The following is a 23,498-nucleotide window of genomic DNA, read 5'->3' as shown; positions in this document are numbered from 1 at the left end:
CAACATCCAACTGAATGGCTGTTTTTTTCCTGCTGCCCTGCAAACCAGGAGGTTGGGAAACCATTCTTTTGCCCCCCACAATCATCTCATCTCCTAAAGCAGAGCACAATAGGGAAAATAGTTTCACATATCAATTTGTGGACAAGTCATGATATTAAAAACGTATGTGTACCCTTGAGCCTGCTATTGAGTAGCTGATTCTTTCTGTCCAGTTATAGTATAAGTCTTTAGTTACTTGTTAAGTTCCTGACCAGTTTATAATTATGAATGATTTTACAAAAACATAACAAAATATATATGCAGTTTCATTTGTGCATAATGATCTTTCTTCCATTAAAGCTCAAAATTGGTTTACGACATTAAAATACTTTGAATTTCCCTATCATTACATTGTACTATATGGCGAAATCTTCCTATTGGGACTTGGTTATTTCATCATTACCTAAAAGACCCTTTTATGACATCATTTAGAAAAAAATTAATATGTATAAATTCAATCAATATGGAAAATTCTAAACTTCCTCCAGGCCTAAAAGTGTTCATAACAAAGAATTTCTTGACTGAATTGTTAAAACTTAACCACCATTCTCCAATCCTGTACTTCCAGGTACAATCTTAATCTCTATAACTTGCACATATCCTAGAAATGCTTGAAGACAATGCCAACAAATTCATGTCGGCAATGCAAAAGAGATTTGAGGATAGGGTGCTAGTTGTTACTTCTTGAATAAAAATGCAACTCCTGGGCAATGCAGAAAAATCAATCAGCATCTCTTTAAAATGTATTACCTTTGTATGAGGGAATAAGTGTAATTTTTTTTTTTTTTTTTTTAAAGACAAGGTCTCACTCAGTTGTCCAGGCTGAAGTGCAGTGGTACAATCTCAGCTCACTGCAACCTCTTCCTCCCAGGCTCAAGGGATCCTCCCACCTCAGCCTCCTGAGTAACTGAGACTACAGGTGATTTTTAAATTTTTAGTAGAGATGGGGTTTCGCCATATTCCCTAGTCTGGTCTTCAACTCCTGGGATCAAGCAATCCACCTTCCTTGGCCTCCCAAAGTGCTGGAATTGTAGGCATGAGCCATTGCCCCCAAGCCCAAGGTGTAATTTTTAATGAAAATTTTAAGCCATTAAAATGGAGTACAGAAAAAGTATCAATTTTGTTCGCCAAACCTAAATTAAGTAACTGTTTTTTTTTCTCTGATGACTACTGGGTAGAGATGATATATCTAATAATAATCAAATTCACAACAAAATCTTTCAGCATAGCTTTCAGGTTAGTACTTCCTTAAATTGGGATTTAAATTTTATGCATACAGATACATGAATGCCTCTTATTTAAGGCCCTTGGATCACACAGTTCTATGTTGGTTTGGAATGAAAAAGAAGGGTTTTCATTATTGATACGTGAGACAACATATCTTTATCAAAGTAATAGGATGAATCATTTGAAATAGCCATTTTTGTAGATAAAATATGGTTAACTATTAGCAATGTCATATGGCTGGTCATATATGGACAGCAATCAAAGCATCAAAAAAGAAAAGAAAAGATTGATCAATAAGTAAATAATAGAAGGATGGTATGAGAAACGTACATTTAGAGAACAAAATAGAACTTTTGGAAATGGAGAACATGATAAATGAAATAATTCAGCATAATACTGGGAAGATCAAGGTGAGGACATCTCAAAGAAAACTGGAACAAAAAGTCAAGGTGATAGGTAACAGGAGAGAAAATACATGAAAATTAGGATATCATAACCAGGGGCCCAATCTTCAGCTAATAGATATTCCAGAGGAAGAGAGAGAGAGAGAGAGAGAGAGAGAGAGAGAGAGAGAGAGAGAGATTACCAAAGCAATAAAACAAAACAGTTTTAGACCTGAAGGGCATGAATCTCAGTATTGAACAGACCTGGGGGCCCACAACGATGAAGGAAAATAAACCCAGAGCAAAGCCCATTTTCATGGACCCTTAGGATACAGAGGACCAAGACAAAATCCTAAGTGCATTGGGGGTGCAGTGGGTGGATGGCTTACATACAATCAAATCACAGCTTTGGCCTTTACCCTGAGTGGTACAAGACAATCATGCAATGACTGTGAAATCCAGAGGAAAAATGATTTCCACCAAGAGTGGTGGCTCACACCTGTAATCCCAGCATGTTGTGAGGCTGAGGCAGGAAGACTGCTTGAGCCTGGGAGCTCTAGACCAGACTGGGCAATATAGAGAGACCTTGTCTCTACAATTTGTTTTTTAATTAGCCAGGTATGGTGGTGGTGTGTGAGGGGACCACTTGAGCCCAGGAGGAAGAGATTGCTATGATCAGGTCACTGCACTCCAGCCTGGAGTGCCTTGCTCTTGCAACAGAGCAAGAACCTGTCTAAAAAAAAAAAAAAAAAAAAAAAGGGAAAGAAAAAAAAGAAAAAGAAAACCAAATAATTTCCAACCTAGAGTTTTACACCAGCCAACCCCTCCAGACACAGTTGCATTGGCCCCTGAATAAAGTCAGTGAATACACTGAGTGCCCACTATTTGCTCCTCAAGCTGAAGGTCTCTGCTCCCAAGCAAGCTACTAGTCAGTATGGGGAGGAAGCCTTCATGCCCAGTTGATGTCCTTTTCTATGGTTGCACTCTCACATGCAAGACCCCCAAAGAACCACAGCACAGAGTTGTCACTTTTAGCTTGGGGGGAACAACAAAACATGATGAATAATAATGGCAAGGATTAAATTCCCATTCTTTCTCTTCCTCACTATGAAATCAGGATGTTGGTGTGTAGGCAGGGAAAGCCCCCTCTTCTTTCAAAGTAAACTGGAAGGAGAAACACCTGCTAAGAGCTTTCCTGTGCTAGCATGGATGATCGTGCAATTGCCCAAGGGGTTTATTTTACTAACAGAGAGCCCCAAATCTTTTTTTATATATATACTTTAAGTTCTAGGGTACATGTGCATAACGTGCAGGTTTGTTACATATGTATACTTGTGCCATGTTGGTGTGCTGCACCCATCAACTCGTCAGCATCCATCAACTCGTCATTTACATCAGGTATAACGAGAGCCCCAAATCTTATATTTCTTCTTCCCTTGTCCATGGAGTCTGGGTACCACACATGCCCAAGCCCACCAGTGTGTCTACAACAGGCAACTGAAGCTCTGCTACTGAGCAGTGCCTGGCCTAGGGCCATGTGGGGCCACAAAACAGCTCAGCAAAACAATCATGATTATCCATGGTCTCAGAGTGCAGAAGGGTATCATAAGTAACTGATTAGGGAGCAAGAGAGGGAGGGAAGGAGGGAGGCAGGAGGGAAAGAAGGAAGGCAAAAAGGGACGCAAGCAGAGAAGAAGGAAGGAAGGAGGTGAGGAGGGAAGAAGGTAAGGAAAGAAAGGAGGAAGGCAGGGAGAGAAGAAGTTAGGAGGAAGGAGGGAGAAAGGACAGATGGAGAGAGGGAGGAAAGGAAGAAAGAAGGGAAGGAGGGAAGGAAGGAAGAATGAAGGAATGCAAGAAGGAAGGAGAGAGAGAAAAGGTGAGGGGGGAAAAGGAAGGAGGAAGGCAGGAGGAAGAAAAAAGGAAGAGAGGGAGGGAAGAAGGAAGGGAAGGAAGAAAGATGGAGAGAAAGGAGGAAAGGAAGGGAAGTAAGGGAGGAAGAAAGGGAGGAGGGAGGAAGGAAGGAAAGGAGGGAGGGAGGAAGGAAGGAAAGAAGGGAGGGAGGGAGGGAGGGAAGGAGGGAGGGAGGGAGGGAGGAAGGAAGGAAGGAAAAAAGGGGAATCAACAGAGAAAATAATCAACATCCTAATATTTTTTAAAATGGCAAAAGACAAATGATGAATGAGAAAACAATTATAAATTAATACAATTATGGAAAATGTTCAACCTCACCAGGAAATCAAAGAAAATTAAAGTTTAAACACAAGGAAAATGCTGTTTTTAACCCACTGATTTGGTAAATATTACGGCATGCCAACAGTTGGGTTAGAAAACTAAGAAGTAGGAGACTTGATGAAAAAATAAATTACACACTAAAATATTCTCAATTTTTGAAGAATATTTTGTCATATATAAAACCTCATGGTATAATTTTAGGGTGTAAAAGGCAGAATCGAACATGATATAAAGGCAACATCATCATAAATGTAAAAAAACAATCTGTCCAGGTGCAGTGGCTCATGCCTGTAATCCCAGCACTCTGGGAGGTCAAGTGTAGGAGGATCACTTGAGGACAGAAGTTTGAGAGCAGCCTGCACAAGATGGCAAGACCTCATCTCTACAAAAAATTTAAGAATAATCTGGGCGTGGTAGAACACACCTGTAGTCCCAACTACTTGGGAGGCTGAGACAGGAAAATTGCTTGAACCCAGAAGTTTGAGGCTACAGTGAGCTATTACTGTGCCACCGTATTCCACCCTGGGCAACAGAGCAGGACCCTGTCTCTCTCTCTCTCTCTCTCTCTCTCTCTCTATATATATATATATATATATATATATATATATATATATATATATATATGGATATGGATATATACATATGGATATGGATATGTTTGTTTCATGTGCATATGTTTGTATAGAAAGGCATACACATAACTGGAAAGAATGACGATATCACTTTATTTGGGATTAGTTTGCAGGGAGCAGAGCTACCAGTGGTTTTATATGATTCTTTATAAATTCTTGTATATATAAAATGTTCTACTTACTTTTATAAACAGAAAAAAACAGTTTACAAAGTAAAATTTAATCATATTGTATTCCTACTGGTGGAGAAAGTGTCATAGTTAAATTTATAATGCTTCTCAAAGATGATAATTTGTACTAATGGGAATAAAAAGAAAATGAACTTGGGCTTACAGTTGGCCTGAAGAAACCCTAATTTAGAGAACTTCAGTTTAATGAGCTCTGATCCCTGTGCAGCTGTCCCTTGTCATTATAATCAGAAAAAATTAACAAGGTTCCTTTTTTTAGAGAAATTTGTTTAGTCCCTATTTTTTAAGCACATGGTGTCTAATAAATACTTGTTGTAGAGAAATGAACTAACACAGATTTCTAATCTTTAGAGTTTTTTGCCCCATGGAAGAATGTTCTAAGTATAGTAATTCTCAGCCTGAGGCCAAAGGCCTAAGAACTTGTGGCGTGGGTAGCATAGATCCTGGAGTCCAAGAGTGGAAGAGCCTGGAGCTCTAATATTCTAGGGCTAGAGATGAAGAGTGTCTCAGCTCGAAGAGAGAGAAAGAGAGGGACAGGGAGAAACAGAGACAGAGGCAAGGAGGGAGACAAAACCGGGGAAAGAAAGAGAGAGACGAAGAGAGGGAGAGAGACGCAGAGAGACGGGGACATGGATAGAGAGTGAGAGACAGAGATAGACACAGACAGACACACAGAGATAGAGATACACAGGGAGAGAGATGGAGAGAGAAAGAGAGAGAGGTAACTTTTTTCTCTGCTTTGTGTCCTATCTTGGCCCCCAGCTGATTGGATGGTGCCAGTCCACATTGATGGTGGATCTTCCCCACTTAGTCCACCAACTCCCATGCCAATGCCTTCTGGAAACACCCTCACAGACACACCCAGAAGTAATGAACATGTTACCAGTTCTCTAAGTATCCCTTAATCCAGTCAAGTTGACACCTAAAATCAACCATCACAAATCCACCCATCATCAACTTCGCACCCATAAGCATCTCCTTAAACCATACTTAATTTCCAAATGAAGATAAGAAAGTTACAACAGTTCCACCTAACATGATGTAACCATTCTGCACACAGCTGAAAATGCAGTAATCCCCTTCCCTGGAAGAGATCAAGCCCTTGGGTGATACTGACTCTTCTCCTGATATCCCATCACTTAAATACCATGAGGTAAAATTAATAATACTTAAATACTGATAGAGAGGTAGTCAATAGAGTGGTTTATATATTATATGCACTTTTGTGGTTTCCATGTTGAGAATGTTCTCAAAGAAACATGTTTGTGGTCAAAATTTCTAAGTCAATATCTAAGTCAATAACAAAGATACTCCAAGAATGCTCTCAACAGGAAAACACAAACCATCATATCATATACTGATATAAAGTCAATATACCTTATGTTACATAATAAAGGAGTAAGAGAGGAATGAAAACAAAGATATTTGCTAAATACATGTATTTATGTTTTATCTTGATACTAAATATATTTATATATATACACAGATGTATTCTTAACAAAATAGGGAGAAAATACTTGTGACAATGACAGCCCTCATTTCTGTAGCTGGCCACACCAGTCTCCTCTGGAAACACCCTCACAGACACATCCAAAAGTAACGCTTCAGCAGCTCTCTAGGTCTTCCTTAATCCAGTCAAGCTGACACCTAAAATTAACCATTACGAGCATCGTGGATTAGAAAACAGAACAGGTGGCCATGTTGTCAGGGGTCTATCCTAGCAACAAACATAGACAAGTCCTTCTTCTGAGGAGGGCTCAGGTCCGGACTCTCTAAAGGCTTCTCTGTTCTTATATCCCTGAAACCCAAATAGCTGGAAGTCTCTAGATCAGTGATCACAGACAAATGCATGAAACCTCTGGCGCAGTTCCCTAAAGCAGAGCGGATCTCCCACATCTACACAAACCATGAAGCAATAACAACTTGTGAGTGGATTACTGTCGAGAAGAACGCCTTTGAAGAGCAAAAAGGATGTGATGAAAGAACATCCCTCCCACAGCACAAGCAGAAAGGAGACAGGATGGAAATGAAATCTCATTCAGTAGGTGGAGGGCCCGCTGACCCTTCTCTATAATAATAATGGCTCTAATACTGATTCATAAAGCCACAACTCTGGCCAAAAAAATAAATAAGTTAAGTATGTGTGTGAGAAAAGAGAGGCTATAAAAACACAAAATTGGTTTGGGTTTTTATGTTGAGAGAGCATTCTTGAAGGAGTGATCTTTGTTGTTGATTCAGAAAATTTAACCACAAACATGTCCCTTTGAGAACATTCTCAACATGGAAACCGTAAAAGTACAGAAATGGAAACTGCTATCTATCTATCTATGCATCCATCCATCTATCTGGCATCAATCTATATATCAACCTAGATATGTATATATCTATATATCCATCTATTTATCTGTCCATCCATCCACCTATCATCTATCTACATATCTGCCTGCCTATCATCCATCATCTATCTATATAATCTATCATCCATGCATCCATCTATCTATCCATCCATCTACCTATCCATCCATCCATTATCTATCTGTATAGCTGTCTGTCTGTCTATCTATCATCCATTGATCTATCATTTATCTACATATCTGCCTGTCTGTATATCATCCATCCATCCATCCATCCATCCATCCATCCATCCATTCATCCACCCATCTAGCCAGTTTATGGTTTTATATATGGCTTCATTTAAACAGTGGGTAGCAAAGCAAACTGCATGTGGCAAGACAGCTCTTGTCATATGTGCTGAGGGTCATGTGTGGCTTGCAGGTGAACAGGGAAATGGGGCAAAGTGGTTGAAATATGAGAGTTTGAGGAGGGCTAAGCTTTGGAGAAATGTGTCAGATGAGACTACAAAATTTGCTTGGACTGCAGTTCTTGGTGTGAATCCACAGAATCCCCCACTAACAAACTCAGAGCTAAGGAAATATGTTCACTGTGGCACTGTGGCATCCGTTTTTGTCCTTGGCATCTCCTTCCCGTCACTGAATACACAAACGAAAAATCATCTCCCCTCCTCCCTTTCTGTATCATCCATCTTTTTCATGCTTGGTCCAAGAAACATCCAAAGACAGCAAGAGAGCTCACTTTATTGTTTTTAGCATTTGCTTGGCCCCATTTCACTAGTTCTACCTCTCAAAATGAGAACACGAGGTTATCAATTACATGTTGGAGGCAGAGAAAGCTGAAGCATGTTTTTCCATCAGAGATGTCATAATATGATTTGAAATTTGAGAGTCTAGAGTTACTATATGGGATTTCAAAATTTCTGACATGTATGACAAAAATTTTTCTTAAAGGAATTACATCATAGTTATTGAATCTTCCCACATGCGATGAAAGAAAATATCAAAAATATTACTTATAACAAATTTGGGGAGTTAGCAGTAAAAAACAAAAAACATTACTTAAATAATATTTTTCAAAGGAGTAAGAAGAAAACTAGGAATTAAAGACTAAACTGATTCTAGATATTCTCATACAAGAGGACCTAGGATAATATTTGAAATAAAGTACACAACAGTATTATTTAAAAAAAAAAGTTCACAAAGTTTTCTAATACTTCAAACGTGTGGTTTGCAGATAGGAAATCAAAATGAGTTTGAGTTATCATTATTAGGTTCAGTGTTATTAAATGTGCTTCACACACTTATCTTTTACATTTGTATGGTGATGTCTCCAAAGCTAAGGATTTTATTAGGTAATTTTTTTTTTTCTAGCAAAGAAAAATGTCCTTAAAGACAAATTTATGTAAGAGTCGAAGTTTGGATCTCAGAATAACTGGTTTGGGCCTTATTTTAAAAAGCAAAGAACATAAGCAAGGAAATGACATTTGATTCATTATTGACATTTGATTCATTATTGTAAATGTATATTACATTGGCTATGTACTTAATCAATCCCCACTCTGAATACTGGAATCTTGAAATAAAGTTGACAGATGACTAATATCAACTGGCTCTCCATTCATCAGGTGTGAAATATTACACAAACATACAGCAAAGCCCCTCAGTCTCTGGAAAGAAACTGCAAAATCCCTAAGGACTCCCAGAAACTAAAACAGTCATAAAAATTTAGAAGTCTAAGCAACAACCTAAGTTTTATGTTAAGAGAAGGGGAAACTGTGAAAACACTATTTATTATCATAAACGGTAAATTTCTACTATGCCATAACATTCGGAGTTGATTTTAACAAAATAGAGATAGAAAGTAGGATCGATTAACACAAGTATTATACTAACCATTCTTTGTCAACTGATTATTATTGTAAAATTAGAAGGCTGTGCTCCTAAATTATAAAATCAATCTAATTTTGGACACTTCATTACTCTCTTCCAACATCGTACATTGAAACATGATGAGAAGTTGTAGTATAGATGGATCACTTCCTGATTGACTTCAAATATAATATTGTATTTGAAAACTGTATTGCAGGCTCGCTCCTAAAATAGAGAATTTCCACAGAACTTTCTATAGAACTCACTCCTAAAATGGAGGATTTAATATGAATTTTATATAGAAAAAATTATTTTCATAAGCAAGCTATCTCACATGCAGTATAAACTAAGGAACTGCTATACTTATTAAGTGATTGTCAGTAAGGCAGCTGAAGCAGACAGGAAAATATGGCAGGAAATTCATAGACCTTAATTTAAAACTCTATAAAGAAAAAGAAAAAAAACTTGCTGCCAGGCAGCAGACGTTTTTGCTTCCTCTGGAATCTTGGGTAGATTAACTGGAGAAAATCTTTTAACAGGTATTAGGCTTTACCCTATTTGAGGATATAAACTCAATAGAACAAGGCTAAAGTTTGTGAAACCCCAGACAGGGTTAAAGATCTGAAACTGCCTTTGCAAAAACAGTGAGAAAATTACGACAGTGAAAGAGATGTGATCTAACCAATTCCTTCTTGCCTTTAACCTGCAGACTGCTCTGGTTCATTCCTGAACACAGACTGAGCTAACTATAGGAGGAATTTACAGTGTTAACGTGGAAACAAAAATGGTAACAGCCTTTTCCGGAAACAAATCCCATTATTGCCTGGGGACCACACCACCTCTGTAGGACAACACATTGGCCACAGGTTTAGAAAGTATGGCTCAGAAGTCCTGCAGTCAGAGGCCACAAGATTCTCAACCTCCCCAGATGGTCCTAGGGATACGGTCACTATTGGAATGCCTAAGATTGGAGTTCAAGATGTTTTTTAGACCCTGTGATCTGATGCACCAGCTGGTGCCATGCAGATCAGGAATCTGCCTCAAGCAGTTCTATAATCTAACCCAGGCACAGAAGACAGCAAGAAGAACCCACTTTGGGCCCCTATTATTTCATCTCCAACCTGACCAATCAGCATTTCCCACTTCCTAACTCCCTATCTGCCTTAAAAAAAAAAAAACTCTGTCTCTAAATGTAGAGAGAGAGTGATTTGAGTAATAAAACTCTGGTCTTCCATTTAACTGGCTCTGTGTGCATTCAATTCTTTCTCTATTTCTGTCTGGATAAACAAGCTCTACCTGTGCAAGAAGAATCCATTGGGGGGTTACAGATCATTTTTTATATTGGTGTCAGTTATTGGCTAAACCATATCAGAAAGTTGTTTTTTGCCTATGTGACTGAAATCCAAATGTATATAATTTTTATCAGTATTGTATTAATATGGCATTGAAACCATTTTTTTTCATCCATGTATTCAGCAGTTATTTACTGAACATCTACTAAGGCACGCTGTGCATTGTAGGGATACAATAGTGTTAGAGGGGTTTGAACCAGAGCGACTCCATCTTGAGTGAGGGCTAGGAAAATGAGGCTGGAACTTGCTGGGCTGCACTCCCAGAAAGTTAGGTGTTCCTAGCCTCTAGATGCTTATGGTTAAGGGAACAGATTAATAATGTTTAGTAAACAGACCCAGAATTGGGAGTGTCCTAATACCCTGATATCTTGAGAACAGAGGCATTCCTAATTTTGCTTTAAATGTAATAATATCGATTCTTGTAAAATATAGCAATTAAGAAAATTAATCCTTTATCACAAACCCCTGTAGCAGAGCACATCACCCCATGATCTTTTTTTATCCTATATATAAATAAGTACTGTACCTAGAGTGGACACGTTCTCCTCTTACCTTAGGGAACACCCTACTCTGTCTATGGAATAGCTGTACTTTCACCACTTTACTTTCTTAACAAATTCTGTAGTGTGGACTCACCCTGAATTCTTTCTTGCACAAGATCCAGGAACTCTGTCTTGGGGTCTGGCTCGGGACCCCTTCCCTGTAACAATAGGATGCACTGCATGGTCTTGCCTTCATAGAGCTTTGCAATGTATTTGCAAAGTCAGATCTTATTCAAATAATCAATATTGGACAAATAATCACACAAGAAATAGTATGAAACTGCAAATGCAACAAGAGTGCCTGGAGCATGGAGTGGGCATTACTTAGCCAAAGAGAGGAAGGAAGCCTACTGGAAGGAGGAGTTGGCTAGGGAGGTGGCCCTGAGGGGAAGACAGCCTGGGTAGTAGGACAGGTTTTAAGACAAGTTGCCTGATGGGGAAAAAGAAAGCCAGGGGGAGGCAGATGCAGGGAGGACCTGAGAGTAGGAAGAAAGGTAGGAGGCAGACAATGGAGAGCCACCCAGGCCTGGTTCTGAAATTCCACCTTCCTTCCAATGGGAAGCCATCAAAGCATTCCAATAGGGCCAGCGGCAGGGTTAGGTCTGGGTTTTGAGAAGGTGTCTCTGGCTGCTGGTGGTGAGGGAGACCTTGATGGATGCAGGCAGATTACCAGGAGGCCAGAGTGTTGCACACCTAAGAGATGAAGATGACTCAGCCCAAGGTGTCCAAAATACAGATAGAGACACAGGTACACCTGAAGAGACAGCTAAGAAACAAATGAAAGACGGCTCAGATTGTTTGCATTAAAGATCTTTGAGTCTAAAAATAATTTCTTCCACTAAAATCCGTGCATCTCTTTGTTGTGGTGGTCACTGGTAGTTGTAGCGGTGGTGGTGTGGATCCCATGGCTAGACAGTGTAGAAGACAGTGGAGAGAGAGGTGTATACATACATATGCATATATCACTTTTTTTTTTTACATCAGTACACTAAAAAAGGACAAGAATACATCACCCCACAATATGCCTCTTTGGCATAAGAATTATTTTGAGTAATTGCAGACACAGGAGAAGCTCTTAAAACAGAGTAGAAGTTACTGTTTTCTAAGAGAGATTTACATCTGTAAAAGAAATCTGCATTTGTAAGGGTTTCTCCTTCACGGTACAGGAAGAGAAGGAAGGCTGAATCACTAAAAACTCTTAAGTTTGGAGAAGGCACCAACCAAAATCTGCATAGCCAACCTTACCCTGGTTTACCATACCTTTCCTGGTTACTTCTCCATAACTGTCCCTTCCCACACCTTTCTCTCTTTCACTTCTTTGAGATTTCCTCAATATTCCTTGGATATTGCCCAGATATACAGGAGGTATCCATGTTAATAAACTTCTATTTGTTTTCTCTTGTTTATCTGCCTTTTGTTACAAGGGTCTCTTCTAGATAAGAACTCAGAAAGGGTAGAGGAAAAATTATTTTTTCCTTCGCTATGCAATAATTAAACTAAATAAATCATGCCTAAGATACAGGAGAGGTTATCCACAGACCTTACCTAGTCTTTAGGTAAACAGCTTAATATCTTTCAGCTTCAGTGTTGCGTTCTGTTATAAAACAGAACAGGTAGAGAAAGCAGTGGTTGTCATTGTTTTTAGTAACAGGAACTTCTGTCCATAAGAACGTCTAATAGAGATGAAAATCAGTGTTGTTCTTACAGAAGTGAGTGGAATTAAATCTCTGACAATTCCCCCCAGGGCTGAAGAAGCTCCCAGGAGCAGCCTGAGGAACCCTGAGGGTTCCAACGGGAGCAGTTTGCCAAGCACCGCACATAAAGTCAAGCATTCTAAGTGCTTTCACTAGAATGGATGTAAAGATAGCAAATTAAGTGTTTGGCTGGAGTGTTTGTAAGATGTCTTCTTATAAATGCAATGTTTTCTTCCTTAGGCACTTCTACACACTATGTTTTAAAACATATAACAAAGTTATTCTCAATTCTGAAGCCAGAGTGTACTTGCGAGAAAAAGCAAGACAGGCTTTGTTGCTCTTGCACTAATTCACAGGTCCACAGAGCCACAGCACCTGTGTTAATCCTGATTCTGCAAACCGTGCAGAGACAAACACAGAATGGGAAGTGTGAAATCCACCGCTATCTCTATAAACCCTGAGACAACTCTGGAGATTGTATTCAGCAGTGATTATGCTGTCATGTGTACCCTGTCTTGGGTAAAAGTAGAAGTTGAGCAGTTTGGAGGGTGGTACAGGTATTACCAAAGACGAGTTCTAAATGCACTTCTTGACAAAAATCTCCCACGTGCTGAATACTACATAAAGAAGCAATATGGAAAAGAAACATTGTGGTTTCCATACTTATTTTATAAATATAGTCATGTACTACATAATGATGTTTTGGGTAACGATGAATCATATATACAATGGTAGTCCTATAAGATTATAATGGTAGTCCTATAAGATTATAATTCCATATTTTACGGTACTTTCTATGTTTAGATACACAAATAATTACCATTGTGTTACAACTGCCTGCAGTATTCAGTACGGTCGGTCACATGCTGCCCAGGTTTTTAGCGTAGGAGCAATAGGCCATGCCATACAGCCTGTGTGTATAGTAGGTTTGTGTGAGTACACTCTATTATGTTCACGCAGTGACACAATCACCCATCAGTGCATTTCTCAGAACGTATCCCCGTCATCCAGGGATGTGTGACTGTATCACGTAACAAAGCAACAGGAATTTGAAAATGCCTTTGCAAAAACTGTAACAGTGAGAGAAATCTAACATAACTGGTTCCATCTTGCTTGTAATGTTGCAAGCTAACTTCCCTTCTCATTTCTGGGTAGGCCAAACCAACTATGGGAGGATTTTAGTTTACAGTTTAACATTAAAGCAAGGATGACAACAGTCCCTTCCCAAAACTACCCCTCCTTGTTTGGGGACCAAAACCACCTTTGTAAAACCACTGAATGGTCCCAAGGTTACACTTGTGGGAGAGACCTGCATTCTGCTAAGACCTACACATAGTTGCATGATAACTCGTCATTGCTTCCTAACCTGCTTACTGCTCAGGAGTCATGGAGCTGGTAGTCACAAGATGTGTAACTTCCCTAGTTGCCCCTATAGACAACATCACTATTGTAAAACCTAAGCCTGGTATGTAAAATATTTTTCAGATTTTGCATTCTGGTGGAACAAGTGATGTCACCCGGACCAGTGACCCCCATGCAGGAACCGACTTGGCGCACAAAGACAGTTTTGATACCTCTGTGATTTCTTCGCGGATGGTACCAATCAGCCTTTCCCATTCTCTAGCCTCTTGCCTGACAAACTGTCCTGAAAAATTCCAGCCTCCACACAAGGTCAGGGTTTGAGACCAGCCTGGCCAATATGGTGAAACCCCATCTCTACTAAAAATACAAAAATTAGCCGGGCATGGTAGCGCTTGCCTGTAATCCCAGTTACTCAGGAGGCTGAGGCAGAAGAATTGCTTGAACCCAGAAGGCGGAGGTTGCAGTGAGCCGAGTTAACTCCACTGTACTCCAGACTGGGCGACGGAGTGAGAGTTTGTCTCAAAAAGAAAAAAAAAAAATTATGTTTTCCTATTACTAAACCTTTTCCTTGGAGGGGAACAAATCAGGAAAACTACAGACAATGTAAGTGTTTTCCTGACAATCTCCAAAGTCTTTATCCATTTAGGGGAGGGAGAGAGTTTAATACTCTGTATGTAAGAACCCTGAATTCTGAATTGTGAGGCACATTAAGATACCTTTATGAGGATGGCTTTATGCTAGTAAGATAGAATGGACACTGTTATTAGATATTTAGAACAAATATTTTAACCCCCACTGCAACACTCCCACTTTATCTCAGAACATTAAGAAAGGACAATGAATGCTGTATTAGTTTATCATGAATTAATCATGAACCCTTTCAGCTGCATAGTTTTAATTAGCTACTGCATCTGTCATTTTTTTTCAGAGCCCTTCTAGCTGGGCCTAGAGAATGTCAATCTCTCCTGTAGACTAAAATGACCGGAAAAAAAAAAAAAAGGTACTTAAAGTATTTCCCTGCAAAATGTACAGTTTCCAGAGGAATAAAATAAATAAATAAATAAAACCCTACTTAGCCAGTGCTAAAGACTTTGAAAGCAAGGTCAGAAATTCATGCCAGCCCATGTATTATCAATGACTTTAGAAAATAAATTATTCTTTAAAACACCCAAAAAGTTTGTTTCTGAAACAGAAAAAAGGAACACTCAATCCTTTTAAAGAACAAATTACAGAAATCATAATGGAAAATGAATCTGTTAAGCTGCTCAGTGTTAGGAATGAATGTAAGCTGAGGCTTTAAGCCTCCACGGATGTTGCTTTCAGACGGAGAATCCTCTGTTATGGGGTTTAAATTTAATAGAAAGAAAAATGCTAAAAGGTCATTGTCCTTTTGTTCTCTTTAATTCTTATTCTGACTCATATCCCTCAAAGTAAAAGACCATTGACTATTCTAGGAAGAAAGAGAAGATTAAGTTAAATCCTCTTGTTGCGGTGAGCAGGGTCTGTCGCCCTCAGCAGGACACTTCAGATTTGTGAGGAACTGTGGGTGCACTGTGGGATGGTTAGCGGCACGCCTGGCCTCCACCCACTACATGTGCCCCACTCCAAAATTCTCATGACCAAAAATGTCTCCAGACTTTACCAAATTCTCCCTGAAGGGCAAAGTCTACCTGACACATAACTACTACCATCCCTAACCCCTGAAGCTGCCTGTTGAAAATCGTTAAATCACCCTGCAAGCCTGCTTTCAGCTCCCATTGCCCTGGCTGGCAGGATTATCCAGGTTTTCACCACATTTTCCCAAAACAGGGGCCGTCTCTTACCTTTTATAAGCACCCTATGAAACTGCCGCTCATCCCCCGTACCCCCTTTTTTTTTTCTTTTTGAGACGGAGTGTTGCTCCATAGCCCAGGCTGGAGTGCAGTGGCGCGATCTCAGCTCACTGCAACCCCGGCCTCCCGGGTTCAAGGGATTCTCCTGCCTCAGCCTCCCGAGTAGCTGGGACTACAGATGCATGGCACGACGCTGGGCTAATTTTTGTATTTTTAGTAGAAACGGGGTTTCACAATGTTGGCCAGACTGGTCCCAAACTCCTGACCTCAGGTGATCCGCCCGCCTCAGCCTACAAAAGTGCTGAGATTACAGGCCTAAGCCACCAGGCCCAGCGTCTTTAAGTCACTTTTTACAAAGGAGGAAACTAAGGCATGCAGAGGTGAAACATTCTCCTGGGAACACACTGCCAGCATGGGATGGGATGGAATCCCCAGCCCCAGGGTCTCTGAGTTTGGGAGTCTTTTCACACTGATTTGAGCCAAATAACTCCTCCGAAAGCATCTTTCTGCCCACTTCTTTGAGCCAGCTGCTGTGGGGGACCATGAATGCTCTGAATGGCCAAATATTGTGCCCCCTGGTGTTCTGATAGCATAGTGCCATAGTGGCGCAGACATGTCCAAGAACAGTTGTGAAATAACAGGGATTCTTCCCCGCAGGGGCTTTTAAAACTATGTTTCCCTCATCCACCCTAAAGACTTTCACCATGCACACTCACCTCCCACCAGCGAAAAGAGCTCTTCCTGCAGGGAGGGACCATGCTCTGCCCCTCAGGCCTCACCTCCACCAGGGGGAGGAGCTCTTCCTGCAGGGAGGGACCTGGGTATGCCCTCCACCCTCACCTCCACCAGGGGAAGGAGCTCCTCCTGCAGGGAGGGACCTAGGTATGCCCTCCACCCTCATCTCCACCAGGGGGAGGAGCTCCTCCTGCAGGGAGGGACCTCGGTATGCCCTCAACCTTCAGCTCCACCAGGGGAAAAAGAACTTCCTGCAGGGAGAGACCTGGGTATGCCCTCAGCCCTCACCTCCACCAGGCGGAGGAGCTCTTCCTGAGGGGAGGGACCCCATTCTGTCCCTCAGGTATTGCTGCAGCTGATCAGCTAAGAACAGGTATACTGTGAGCCTTCCCACTGTGCCATGTTTCTGTACCTTTGCTGATTGAACTAGAGCCAACTCAAGGGTCCAGGGGATGCATTAAATAATTTGTAAGCCCCCATCCCTATATTCCTCTAGACTTGCCACGTAACAGGCCACTTGCTTATGCTCATCAGATTATGCACGCTGCCCACATTGGCCCAGCACAGTCTTTCTCTATAAAAATATATTTGCCCCACAAATGCCCCCCTTTGACCTTTTGATGGAAAGTTCTTTCTGAATGAAAGATAGCTGCAATAGCACCATGTGCATGTCATCCCTGCAATATCAGAATGCCCCGAACACCATTATGAAGGTCACCGCATACCACTATTTGACTTAGACCACACAGTCCGTGTGAGTCAAACATGTGAGTATCAGGGTGAAGATACAAACACATGCACCTCTCATACTTACGCTATGAACAGCTGAAGATGATCTTGCGCCATTGTCCTCAGGAAGATCTTAACTTACTGAGATGACTGTGTGCAGGTTCAGCAACTGAGGGGCTCTTAGCAGAGTCAAACCAAGGGCATCGGGCTCTTCCTGTGAATTCATTCAAAAGATGACTAATCACACGCTGGGTAATCATATATTGACATAATTAAATGACATGAGCGCTTTTATTTGTTTTTGTTTTTTGTTTTGTTTTGTTTTGTTTTGAGACAGGGTCTCACTTTATTGCCCAGACAGCAGTGTGATCATGGCTCGCCGCAGCCTTGACTTCCCAGGCTAAAGTAATCCTCCCACCTCAGCCTCCCAAGTAGCTGGGACTACAGGTGTACCACCACAGCTGGCTAATTTTTATAGAGATAGGTTTCCACTATGTTGTCCAGGCTGGTCTTAAACTCTTGGGCTAAACAGAACCTCAGCCTGACAAAGTGTTGGGATTATAGGTGTGAGCCACTGTGCCCAGCCTCATGAGTTCTTTCTTTACTACAGCAGGGGTTCCCAACCCCCAGGCCTCTTAGGAATCACACTGCACAGCAGGAAGTAAATGGCAGGTGAGCCGAGCTTCATCTCTATTTACAGTCATTCTCCATCACTCACGTTACTGTCTGAGCTCCACCTCCTGTCAGATCAGCCAGGGCATTAGATTCTGATAGGAGCACAAAACCTATTGCGAACTGCACATGTGAGGGATCTAGGTTGTGTGTTCCTTAGGAAAATCTAATGCCTGATGATCTGTCACTGTCTCCTATCACCGCCAGATGGGACCATCTAGTTGCAGGAAAACAAGCTCAAGTCTCTCACTGATTCCACATTATGGTGAGCTGTAGAATTACTTCATTATATATTACAATGTAATAATAATAGAAATAAAGTATACAATAAATGTGACACACTTGAATCATCCCAAAACCATCCCCCTCCCTGTCAATGGAAAAATTGTCTTCCACAAAAATGGTCCCTCATGCCAAAAAGGTTGGGGACTGCTGGTCTAAAGGATTTCTCTCCTCACTTTTCTTCTTCCCACTCTCTGCCTAACTCCTACCCATCCTCACGTCTCGGCTTACACCACTGCTGCAAGGAAGCCCTCCATCATTACCCTATATGAAGCAGGCTCCCCCACTGTTGACTATCATAGCACCTCTTTTCCCCCAGATAGCAATTATTACTACTTGCATAATAGATTCATTTATTTCCTGATTTATTCAGGTGACAGCTGTCCTTTCCACAGCTCTAAGGATCAAGAAGGCAGAGACCACATCTCATTTGTTCACCATAGCAAACACTCAATAGCTATTTTCTGAATAGGGCTGGGTTTGCACAAACAATGGCCCACAAGAAAAATCTGTCCTGATACCTGTTTTCATATAAGGCTTACATGCTTAAATGGTTGAAAAAAGGATATTATTTTGGGATATGTGAAAAGTATATAAGACTCAAATTTCAGTGTCTGTAATACAAAGTGTATCAGAACACAGCTGCCTCCACTCCCTTACTGCTTTTGTGCTACAATATGAGTTGAGTAGTTGTGACAGATACTATTTGTCCCTCAAAGCTGGAAATATTTATTTACTATCTAACCCTTTGCAGAAACAATTTTTTGACCTCTCATACAAAGTCCTAGAAATGAGTAGAAAATGGTCTCAGAAGAAAGCCAAGAAGATAGCTTTGAACCTATTGAAGACTTTCCCTTTAACTTGTTGACATTTAGACCAAAAATCTAGTATATGCCTTAAACTATTTATTAATGTATAAATCTATTGTTTATGCTTTGAAATATGAAGCATAATCCCACTTGGTAAAAAAAAAATTCACAAGAGAACATCACATTAGAGAAAAATTACTATTCCATATAGATTTTTGTAAATGTGGATTTTGCTTTATTGAAGTTAGGCTTCTAGCAACAATTTCTGAGGTTCAATCAAAGTCTCAGAAATGTTATTTTTCCCCCCAGAAATGGCATTTGAAACTGTAATCAATCTTCCAGCATGGCTTTTCATGTTAGATTCTTGTTGAAATGGAATAGTGTGCTGTCAACATTGATCCTTAACCTCCCATTGCAAGAATGACAAAACCACTGGGCAGGGTCTCCCCATCTGCTCATTCACCATGACATCATCAGGCAAGACTAAGATTGCATGGATGTGGGTTTGAACAATTGGGTGTCTCTCCTTGCAAGGTAAGAAAGGTCATTATTTTCCTTTTTTTGTCCCCGCCTTTTATTTACAGAAAATAGATTTTAAGGTATCAGCATGGAAGCTCTTTGACCCACACTTGATACTCAGTGTTTACCAATCTCCCAGTGAGAAATGAAGACAAAGAACATATCTGAAGGGATTAAGTCACAATGCCTATCACAGTGGTACTGCCATGAAGAGCCTATACTTACTATGAAACAGCACAATGGAAAATTTAAAGGCCCACGTTTCAAGGACATTTTTCAAATTAGTATTAGATGGATTCTCACCCAGGAGTAATTTTACCCCACCAGGAACAGAAGATGATATGTAGAAACAGGTTTGGTTGTTGCAATTTGGGGGATGCTAATGGTATCCAGTAGGCAGAGGGCAGGAATTCTGGTAAATATCTTACAATGCACAAGGCAGCCCCCACCACAAAGAACTATACAGCCCAGTGCTCACCTCAATCAATAAAGCATGGTCTTCTCCCAAGTGTCAATAGTGCCAAGGTTTAGGAATGCTGTGTTAGATCATCCAATGCTCATTAAAGTGGGTGTGGCCACAAGCACAGGCAAATAGGTTTTAGGAGTGGAGGGAAATGGTACCCAGCTGACTCAAACAATCACACGTAGTAACTATGGTGATTCCTCTGTTACTATCACAAGTTATATGAAAATAAGTCTCTTCTGATAAAATACACAATCCAAACTATAGGCACAGAGCAAGAAGATTGGTTAAGCCTGTTTTATTATGAGGAACCTACATTCCGATTTGTGTGTTCAAAAATAATAAGTATGCATCTTTATCCCCTTGAGTCTCTATTTATCTATAATCCTCATAACTGTCATTTGCTTGGCCATTTTTCTCATTTGCATGTCCCCTCCAAATGAAATTCCAGTTGTACAAGACTGAAAATGATAATGATCTAAGAATGGCAATAGGGTTTGCCATCCGTTGTCCGTAATTCTGAGACACAAAAAGCCCTGAAAACCAAATGATTTTTGTAATGCCCATTTTGTTGTATTGAGCATCAAAACCCAGACTGAATCAACTTGAGGCATCATTATTTTCTCAGTCTATCAGCTTCTGATGTTCATTAGTATTGTGTTACTTTGTTGTGACTTCAGGTTTAATGGCATGGGTTTAATTTTGACTGTGAAAATGTCAAAAAGAGTTAAAGGCATCCTATGTTCAACAGTGAGAAGAAGAGAATGCATTTGTCCTTAGCCATAGCCCAGGCAGTGTAGTTATTAAAGAAGACTGACTGTAGTATATTTAGGAAGACAGGAAATAAGTAGAAAGGTTAGTTGTTGAAATTTGACTGATTGGTTTGCCATAGGGTAAACCACATTCCAGTGTGTCCAGGACTGATGAGGTCCAGTTTTCAAACAGGAACAGTCTCAGGCAAACTAGGATGAGTCATTTATACTACTTTCTCGTGAAAGCTTCCAGAACATTCCATGTAGAAGTAAACACTGAAAACCAGTGTAAATATTCCAGAGATTGACTGAAGGAATTTACAAGGGTAAATGGTAATCCAGGGTGAAAAAGTATATTTTGAAGAGGAAGATATAGAATATGGTGCCAAGGAATTTGCACAGAGAACGTCCTTGGTGGGTGCTGTGGTAGGAACTTAGATGTCAAGGGAAGACCCAAGTCTTCCTCCCCCCAGCTGCTGCTGGTAGTTTTGATGGCTGACACACTTAGCAAAGTCTGTCTCTGGAAATCGGCCTCGGTCAAAGAGAACTGCCTTTTCCAAGGGGACAGCATCTCCTTGCCTCAAGGTGGGAAACCTCTGAGGGACCTTCCTGGCTCCAGAGCTCCCTCTGAAATGAGCTGAGGTCTTTGTTGCAACAGCTGTGCTACTCAACTCCTCCCTTGGACTCAATTTCCTTTCCTCACTCCCCTGAAAGTGTTGACCCCAAGAATACACTCCCCATAAAAAATCTCCTGAGCACTTCAGAATCTATTTCCCATGACTTGACCTAAGACGATATCTGATTTTTTAAAAAACAGTTTATTCCTGAAAATATTTATGATGCTGATCAAACAGCCTCATCTTGCTGATCAAATAGCCCACCTTGCTACTAAGCTATAATCCTAGAGAAACTCTAATGTATAGGAGCACTCTTGACATAAGTGACTCCATCTTAGGAGAAGATTCCATCTTGCTTTTCAGAAGGCATCCTCCCAATAGGACCAGATGTTCGCCCAATCAATACAGACTGCACCCAACCAGATGAGATTGTAACCCTTTACTGTCACCCTTCACCAGAGGACTCAGGGGGATAAAAGAGCAGGACTTCACCTGTTCCACATGACCACCTCACTAGACCCCATGTTGCTGTCACTTGTGGTCACCTCCATGCACCTGCCACTGAACCCTCTGCCCAAATCAAGGCCTCTTCTTTACAAGACGTGGGCGATCATCCAGACCAGCCCAGGACACTCTCCTTGTCCACATCACTCTTCGTGGACTGGTTCATTAACTCCTTTTCCTATCCCCTTTATGTGGATGTTAAATGTTACTTTGTGTGTTGTGGAATGTTTAATCTAGAACATTTGTATACTGATTAAGTATACTGCCATGTTTGGTTTGCAACACTGACTGTTGTAAATTGGCTTGAGCCTGTGTGTCCCTGGCTCTGGCTACCAAGTGAATGGGAAGTACTAAGAAGTAATAAGGAGTACTTAGTACTAAGGAGAATTGGCTCTTGTGGCTTTTATGACTGAATAAACATTTTCACAAGTCCAATCTTGTGGAAAGACACAAATATGTGCAGATCTTGTTGTCCGATCTTGTGCCATTCACAACATCTACCAAAAGCCAACAGGAGGGAGGTCTGTAAGCTTGGATTGACAGTTCTTTGTTGTGTCAACACTCAAAGGCAAACACAAAGTAAAGTTGTCAGCAACTGGAAAAAGCCAACATCCACGATGATGGAAATGTTAACTCAAGTTACCTATTCATCACCATGTAAATAGGAATTTCCTGAGAAACATTTTTTGAGTAATCTAATAACAAGCATACCAGTAACAGACAATCGGGGCTAACAGAAAAAGTATAAAATAATACAGTTTCTGGAGTGTCCTCCCTCCTTCAGACTTCATTAAAAATGAAATGTTTCAGGTACTGCTCTTTTCCTCAATATGAAATGTATTTAATATAACCTTATGGCCAAGGAATTTTGTATTCCATCAAGAGCAGATGCGCATTTTCTTTAACTCTATGTTTGTCATATACTCATAAGCATGAGAATAATAGTAACTATAATAATGGAATTGTGAACCACAGTGAAAAAAAAAGCCATGCAACAGTGGTCACCTAAATATGGCCATGGGCCAAACCCAGCCTACTACCTGTATTTGTAAATAAAGATTTATTGAAATACACCATGCCCATTCCTTTATACATCTACTTTTGAACTACAATTGCAGAGCTGACTGTATCCTCCACAAGACTGAAAACATTAACTATGCAGTCCTATACAGAAAATGTTTGCAACCCCTGACCTAGATAAGGTTAGAATGTGTGATCTATTCATTGTCGGCCTTGAGAATGAGTGGGTAGGACAATTCATTCAACTAGCAAAAATGCTCTGAGAGAATGCCAGGTTCACAGGGCAGATGGCAATGGGAGAAGTCTTTTAAACGGTCATTTTTCACATTGCCATTTCATCCTTGGAGAAGAAGTTCCCTGATCATTCTTGTTCTCTGGCCATCAACACATGGCCAACTGAGACTCAGTGAGAGACCTATGACAGCCCTGATGCAACCTCTTGCCAAAAAACCGAAGCAACCAGAGGTCACAGATGTATGTTCCAAGTATATGTAAAGGTGTTTAACTTATTCTGAATTGACTCTCTCTGATGTTTTACTTAGAAATCGGAATGCCCACGGTATTGATGGTCTGTCATCACACAATTTAATTTACCAGTGCATTACTACAAAAATGCACTATATTATACCACTTGTGATCTTCCTGCATCCCACTGGGAGGAATAGTCATACATTTTTCTGCAAAAATATT

The 23,498-nt window shown here is 40.5% G+C and overlaps 1 protein-coding gene across 2 annotated transcripts in view; it reads right to left on the bottom strand.

The window, feature by feature from the left end:
- STS (steroid sulfatase) overlaps positions 1 to 23,498 on the bottom strand; it is a 284,875-nt gene that overhangs the window by 224,560 nt on the left and 36,817 nt on the right. For both annotated transcript variants that reach the window (XM_077988100.1, XM_077988102.1), the window contains exon 2: positions 17,256 to 17,380. In XM_077988100.1, the coding sequence (XP_077844226.1) occupies positions 17,256 to 17,287 (32 nt within the window). In that variant the 5' untranslated portion in view covers positions 17,288 to 17,380. The remainder of the gene's footprint in view (positions 1 to 17,255; positions 17,381 to 23,498) is intronic.

Source organism: Macaca mulatta, chromosome X (genome assembly GCF_049350105.2).
Source record: "Macaca mulatta isolate MMU2019108-1 chromosome X, T2T-MMU8v2.0, whole genome shotgun sequence".
NCBI lineage: Eukaryota > Metazoa > Chordata > Mammalia > Primates > Cercopithecidae > Macaca > Macaca mulatta.
Note: the sequence above shows the minus strand (reverse complement) of the source record. Positions and strands in the feature narration are given on the sequence as shown.